Raw genomic sequence first — 7,646 nt, forward strand, 5'->3', positions numbered from 1 at the left:
TGTGTTATTGAAAAGAGTCTCTTAAGCTCGACAAGGCTGCATTCATTTGATCAAAAATACAGTAAAAACAGTAATACTGTGAATTGTTTACAGTTTCCTATTTGAGTATATTTTAAAATATATTCTCTTGATAGCAAAGCTGAATTTTCAGCAGTCTTCAGTGTCACATGACCCTTCAGAAATAATTCTAAGTGCTGTTGTAGTTGCTTAGATAACATCGTAATAAATGTAATGTAATGAAAACAGCAAGTGCTGCTTAATATTCATTAGGAAATAGTGATACATTTTGCGGTATTTTTTGTTGAAGAAAAAAAACATTTACTTGGAGAAATAAATCTTTTGTAACAAAAAAAATTAATAAAAGTCTTACTGACCCCAGATGTTTGAACGGTAGTGTAAGTAATAACTGGAGAGAAAATCTTTATTCATTTTGAAATGAAAGTACTGTTTTTTTTTTTGTCACTGGAGCAACACTGTTATTTACTTTTACTGTCTGTAATGGTTCTTTGATTCTATAAATAAAACCCATTTCAAGTCCTGTTGTTTAGCTACCGGCTCATGTAAACATCATGAACACAAATTGGATCTCAACAGTTGTTTGGGAAAAAAATTAATGAAATGAAAAGATATGATATAATAATGACTTCCCAAAAAGATTGAGACCGAGAGATTAATTGTTTAATATTATCTTTAATTAAGAATCATGTCAGTCATAACAAATGGACAAAAAGAAAGTCATTTTTAGTTAGCACAACTACAAACTCATTTGTAAGTGTATATAAGGGGAAGGTCTAGAATATTTCTTCATATATATTTGTTTAATTCGAATATGTGTTATAGGTAGTGTATATCATGTTCTCAGACAGCTGAGTCTTGAGATGCATTTTTCTTTTTTGGAATAGCAGTTTTAGATTTATGAATAAAATAATCTGATTCATCAAGCATGCAAACTCAATTCCTTGAGGTTGCTCTACTCATTTAGCATGGCAGCGTCAACATTCATGTTAGAGGTAAGACTGCAAACAATTAATGCAGAACATCTGCGTAATGTTGTCCACAGATCAATTTACTTACAAATCAACAAACTCAAAAAAGTGTGGATGTACTAGTTTCTTACCTCAAAAAATGTTTAGGAGTGTATTTGTTTGAAGAACTGACGATTGGTTTGAAATATTTGAAACATTTCAGGGTGTTTTGGTAAGCCGTTTTGTTACAGTATTCATGGGCTTTTCACATTTCTGCAATTCTCACCGTTACTGAGAATGAAAATAGCAGTCTGTGTGTGGAATGACTGTGAATTTGGCCACCAAGCCAAACAATTAACACTTGAATTTCACAGCGAGCTCCTCCAGCTTGCTCATCAGATTCTGGTCTTCAGCTGGTGAAGACCTGGATGAGGCCAGAGGCAGATGCGTAGAAACCGCTTTTCTGTCTGCAGATGAATCAGTTTGAGAAACACAGGTCAAAGTTCAGGTACATGTTAAAGGGAGATTTAGTCTGCAACGTCTAAGACATGTTATAGATGATGTGTACAGCATACTAAAGCATGCGTTCACATTTTATAAAGATGCTTGACCTTGGAAGAAGAGGCCGCTGGGCTGTCTGCTGGCGGCATCTGATATGGCCAGCCACACCACTGTGTCTGCACCTTGAGCTTCAGTACGGAGTTTATTCTTCATTTTCGCATGAAAATCTGGCATGGATGACTGCACCGCTGTAGATGTAACAAAAACAATATCTTTGTGACTGAGATGGCAAGATTCCTGTATCAATCGAGATATTTCCTTGCAGCTGATGTACACTACACACACATGCTGTTCACCTGGGGTGTCTGCCCAGCCGGGGTGCATTGATGAGAAGTGGATTTCCTTGTGCTGAGCTGCCCATTGCTCTGTCATGGTCACCTGTTGCCTCTGAAAAAGATCACAGTTAGCATTGAAAAACTACAGATTCTTTATTAAAAACATCAATACAAAAAAAAAAAACTGCATGAATACAATGACAGTAAATCAGGTTACAAAGTTTTCACTGACCAACGTAAATGTATTTTGTAAATATGAACAAATTTTGTTTGTTTTTGTCGGCTGTAACTAAAATAACTGAAACTGTTGTAGAATATCAAAATGTCCTGTTTTGAATTCTGGATCATGGCTCATCACTTTGTGCCAAATTTCACGAGAGAAGTGTCAAACAAATCAAAATTCAAATTTTGCAATGGAAAATTGCAAAGAATTTAGGTCTTTCACCAAGTACCATACATAATATTGTGAAAAGATTCAGGGAATCCAGAGAAATCACAGTTCATGTAGGGCAAGGCAGGAAACCTCAGTTGAATGTGCTTGACCTTTGAGATCTCAGATGGCACTGCATAAGAAACCGTCATGCTGCAGTATTAAATATAGCCACATGGGCTCAGGAGTACTTCAGAAAACCACTGTCATTTACCACTGCTGCTGAATCAAGAAATGCAACTTGAGTATCTGTTACTTTAGGAAAAAGCTATACATCAATTTTATGCAGTGATGCTGCCAGGTTCTCTGGGCCAGAGCTCATCTCAGATAGCCAAAAATACATTGAAAATGTGTGCTATACTCAGATGAGTCTCAGATTTCTCAGATGACTCAGATTTCAACTCGTTTCCAGGAAAATATAATTTCACATTCTCGGTCCCAAAGACTAAAGGACCACCCAGACTTTCACTAGCGACAGAAGCGAAAGCAAACTTCTCTCATGGTATTAGAGGTGTAGCAGAGCAAACATCATGGGTGACTGGCATATGTGTGAAGGTACTATTGACATGGAGGCATGTATTGGGATTGTACGGAGATGTATACTGCCATCAAGGTGATGTCTTTCATGGGAAGTCCATGGTTATTAGATCAAGACAATGTCAACTCTCATTCTGCATGTGCTACAACAGCGTGGTTTCATAGAGACAGAGTGAATGTGTTAGACTGGCCTACCTGCAGTTTAGATCTTTCTCCAACATTTACTCAATTACAATTAATTCATTTACTCAAACAGTACACTGACTGAACTGCTGTGAAGAGCGAACTGAAGATGAACACCGAGCCGAGCCAGATAACGAACAACAGACTGACTCGTTCTCGAGTCAAGAACCGTTTCTGTCAGACGCGTCCGATTCGAGAACCGAGGAGCTGATGATACTGCGCATGTGTGATTCAGCGTGAAGCAGACTGACACACAGAGCGTCTGAACTGAACTGATTCTTTTGGTGATTCATTCTGAACTGATTCTGTGCTAGTGTTATGAGCGCGGGTAAACCGAAGGCTTGAATCAAGGGCAATCATCGCAAATGACGCCATTACGTCGAGTGCAAAAGAACCGGTGAACCGTTTTCTTCAACCGGTTTATTGAATCGAACTGTCCGAAAGAACTACTCATCCGAAAACCGATGCAACCGGTTCTTGACTCGTGAACGAGTCAGTCTATTGTTCGTTATCTGGCTCGGCTCGGTGTTCATCTTCAGTTCTCTCGTCACAGCAGTACAGTCAGTGTACTGTTTGAGTGCATGCATTACTCCGGGATATTGGTTTGTTTGAACTCAGAGGGAGTGTCAGCCACATTAAAAAAGTTAACAGCTTAAGTCATTTGTGGATTAATGCGTATTAGAGATGGGAACCGTTTAAAACGATTCAGTTCGATTTGGTGAACTGGTTCAAAAAGATCCGGTTACATTGAATGATTTGTTCGCGAACCGGAAATCCAGACTGCTTTTTGAACTCTCTCTCATAACAGACACGGAAGAGAAGACAATGCTGAATAAAGTCATCGTTTTTGCTATTTTTTTTGGACCAAAATGTATTTTCGATGCTTCAAAAAATTCTAACCAACCCTCTGATGTCACATGGACTACTTTGATGATGTTTTTCTTACCTTTCTGGACATGGACAGTATACCATACAGACAGCTTCAATGGAGGGACTGAGAGCTCTCTGACTAAATCTAAAATATCTTAAACTGTGTTCCAAAGATAAACTTACGGGTCTTACGGGTTTGGAACAACATGAGGGTAAGTTTTTAATTACATAATTTTGCTATCTGGGTGAACTAACCCTTTAAAAGGAAGGTTGAGGTGATAAGAGTTTTAAACGTGCCTATTTCCAAACTTTTTGGAATGCGTTGCAGCCATCAACCTCTAAAAATTTACATATTTACAAAATACATTTATGTTGGTCAGTGAAATCTTTGGAAATCTTTTCTTTGTACTTTTGTCAATTAAATAAAAGTTAAAAACAAAGAACAAAATCACAGATTCTTGATTCTATTTCATTTTACAAACTGTCCCAACTTCTCTGGAACTGGGGTTGTAACAAAGGCAGAGAGGTGATGCTGCCTGAATCTGTGCCACTGTACTGTGCTAGTATTTTAACAGTAAATGATGGACTGGATTAGTAAGTCACCAATAGCATAATGGCTACATTTGTGTATGCTTTGTAGTTAATGAATTTTTTAAGCCAAACAATAATATACATATAAAATAGATGCTGCAGTGCAAAGTTTTTACGGATTTAATTTTTTAGTTTATAGTTTATATTAGTACCTTGTTCTTTGCATAGGCCATGGTGCCATCAAAAGAGCCTTTCTCTAACTGAAGGTCCTCTACATTTAACTTCTGAACCAACATTCCACCAGATGACACAGTGATCTGTAATAAAAAATTTAATAATACATACAAATAATTATAAAATAAACAATACAAAATATAAACAAACTAGAATACAATTTTTTTTTTTTTTTTTTTCTCTGAAACATTCATTAATAAAAAAAAATATGAAGATCAAAAAATGTTATAATAATAATAATACAGTTTTAATTAAGCGGTTTTAACATTTATAAATTTCACAAACATGTCATTTAAGTCATAACATTGTGTTAACATTGTGAGCGTAAATGTATTTGGAAACAGTTATTAACCATGCATTAGGATGCATTTCTTCACACTCACCACTCTGGGATTCTCCGACTTCTTCAGTGTGGGAATCAGCGCTGTTGTCAGTATATACATCCCTGTAAAACACCCAAGATGAGTGAGACCACTAGTCACTTTTATCTCTTCTTATCCCTTGATTTCAAGAGGTAATAAAAACATTATCTACCCCAGGGGTTTCTGTGACCTTTGTTACTCAATAGTATAAATCATGTAAATCTAAAATACTGCAGTAAAAGCTCATACCTTGTTGTCCATATTGGAAAAAAACATATGATCAGAAAAAAAAATACTAACTTTCCTACCTAGTGTGTTTGTCGCAAAGTTTTTCTCCAGGCCATCCTCTGTCAGTTCTCTCTGATTGACCATGCAACCTGCATTATTGATCTACGTTAATAAATCACATGAAGATAAAAGACAAGGGGCTGAACAAAACAGACATGACATGCTATATTAAATGTGCCATGTTACTAATGAAATATATTAGTTGGGGGGAGATGAATATCTGTTTCTTTTTTAATTATTACGAATAATTTAACATGATGAAGAATACATTATTGTTATTGTAAATACAATTGATTTTCCATATTTATCATAGTGCAGTTACCCCCACACAATAACAACACCAATATCCACTTGGATTAATGTGATTCACTTTGTGCACAGGCTCTCACTAATTATTGTTTCAGCTCATTATTGTATGTTGATATACTTAAACCTGGAGTGCATTTACCAGAACATGTAGATTGTGATTCTGAGAGAATCCACTAGCAAACTCCCACACTTTCCTGGGGCTGGACATGTCAACTAGGTGAACGTGGACATTCTGAAAGCAAATGAGACAAACTCAGATTAGAATCCACTATTTCTGTCCTAGAAGCGTTTAAAATAGTTTTCAAATGATCTAAACGTACTTCTGAAAATATACCTCATTTTTACTTTGCTCCACAACGTCTTTTCTTGCCTCATTTGCACGATCTTCATTCCTGCACAACAGATGTACTGTCCCACCTAAAGAAAAACTGTTTGAATGGAGTTTGAATGGCTGTTTTTAAGAACTGCACATCTTTTGCCAGAAGGAGCCACTGTTGCGTCCTTTTTTTATTTGTTAAACTTCAACCTAAATGTCATAACTGGGTTTTGATGGAATGTACAAGATTTTCAAATTGACCAGTTATTACTGTAACCAGAAGTCTCTGTTCTGAATTAACAAAAGCCATGTTTTCTCACCTCTTTTGGCGATTTCGCAGGCGGCGGCTTTCCCGATGCCGCTGTTCGCTCCGGTGATGATGAACGAGCGGCCCCTCACACTCACCCCCAGATCCGCCTCGTTAAAGAGCCTCGCCGCGGACTCATAGCCACCCCTGATGAGTGTTAATGAGATTTTAACTGGTGCACTGCAGACACCTTCGATGGTAAATGGTATTTATGATTGGTGCTTATCAAAGTGTTAGGCAAGCTGAAATGAAAAGACACTGATGATGACTTACTTTGTATATTCCTGTAGACCCTTCAGGAACCAAATTGTGTTTCGGTAGAGAGACATCTTTCGGAATTCTCTCGTTCTCACTCAAGAGCAGTGTGATAACATAACAGAAAGTTGAAAATCAGAGCTACGCCCCTGTGGCGTTTAATAACTGATCACATGTTGAATGTGTTGCAAGCGCGCGTTACAACACGCATGCGCAGATCCCTTTGCTACGCTTGCGCGCTTCATTATAGGTTTCTCAGTAAAAATTTTCTCAGTAAAATCCTTAATAATGTGCACTTTTTAAAACAGAAATGAAAAACAGAAATATTTATTTTCAAGTAGATATATTGTCGTATATGTGCAAATTAATTATTATTTCTAGTTGTCAGGATGGCCGAGTGGTCTAAGGCGCCAGACTCAAGGTTTAAACCTTCCCACTAAAACATGGGTCTTCTGGTCTCCGAATGGAGGCGTGGGTTCGAATCCCACTTCTGACAATATATTTTTTTTTAAGTTGATTACGAATTTATTTGTAAAATATATTTGATTGAGGTTTAAACTGTTAAAATATACCCAGGACAGACAAGGTAAGCTTAAAAAAAATCTGTATTAAAAAATATTGTTTTATAATTTAGTGTATCAGAATTTAGGTAGGCCTAACAGTTATTTCTCTCTCATTGCACTGCCATTGTGTCAAATAATGTCATGTGATACAATCAGTGATCTTTCTCCTCACCTCCCCATTTCATAAGTTTTGAGAGACAAGCAGTCATGTTTGTGAATGTCTTATAATTTAAAAAAGTAATAAAAGAGTAATAAATGAGTAATAAGCAATTTTAACTCCACTACCAAGACAGGTCAAGCTATTATCCAGAAGTTTATCGCTATGTACATAAAGTAACTGATAAAATGATACTCTGGACTACAATGACTTTGAAACCCCTTGAGATGGCGCAAGATCAAACAATTGCAATTAAATAGGAGCTGCATATAAATATCTTGAAAAACGAAAAGGTTTTTTAATAATAATAATAATAGTAATGCATTTGTGTTAAAACATTCAGCAGGTCACGATCATAGGGTAAATATCGTGTCTTTAATTTCCACTATTACCTTTTTTAATGGTGTTCACTTAAATGTTTGTTGTGAGAAAAATTACAAAATACTTTGCTATGGATACAAAAATTCGGGTAATGCATTTCCATCACTGACTGAGATTTGTTA

The 7,646-nt window shown here is 36.5% G+C and overlaps 1 protein-coding gene and 1 non-coding gene across 2 annotated transcripts; one reads left to right on the forward strand and one right to left on the reverse strand.

The window, feature by feature from the left end:
* Positions 1-1,225: 1,225 nt before the first annotated feature.
* LOC132094718 (dehydrogenase/reductase SDR family member 12-like) lies at positions 1,226-6,599 on the reverse strand. The gene is made up of 10 exons (XM_059499374.1): positions 6,442-6,599; positions 6,182-6,315; positions 5,880-5,962; positions 5,685-5,777; positions 5,257-5,338; positions 4,970-5,031; positions 4,565-4,669; positions 1,823-1,913; positions 1,577-1,714; positions 1,226-1,432 (listed from the first exon to the last, which is right to left on the reverse strand). Exons 1-10 carry the CDS (start codon positions 6,495-6,497, stop codon positions 1,320-1,322), a joined length of 957 nt encoding a protein of 318 aa, XP_059355357.1. The 5' UTR covers positions 6,498-6,599; the 3' UTR covers positions 1,226-1,319.
* A 207-nt stretch (positions 6,600-6,806) lies between these two features.
* On the forward strand, positions 6,807-6,919 carry trnal-caa (transfer RNA leucine (anticodon CAA)). The gene is made up of 2 exons: positions 6,807-6,844; positions 6,874-6,919. It is a non-coding gene; the product is annotated as a tRNA-Leu (tRNA).
* The last annotated feature ends 727 nt before the right edge of the window (positions 6,920-7,646 follow it).

This window comes from Carassius carassius, chromosome 19, assembly GCF_963082965.1.
Source record: "Carassius carassius chromosome 19, fCarCar2.1, whole genome shotgun sequence".
NCBI lineage: Eukaryota > Metazoa > Chordata > Actinopteri > Cypriniformes > Cyprinidae > Carassius > Carassius carassius.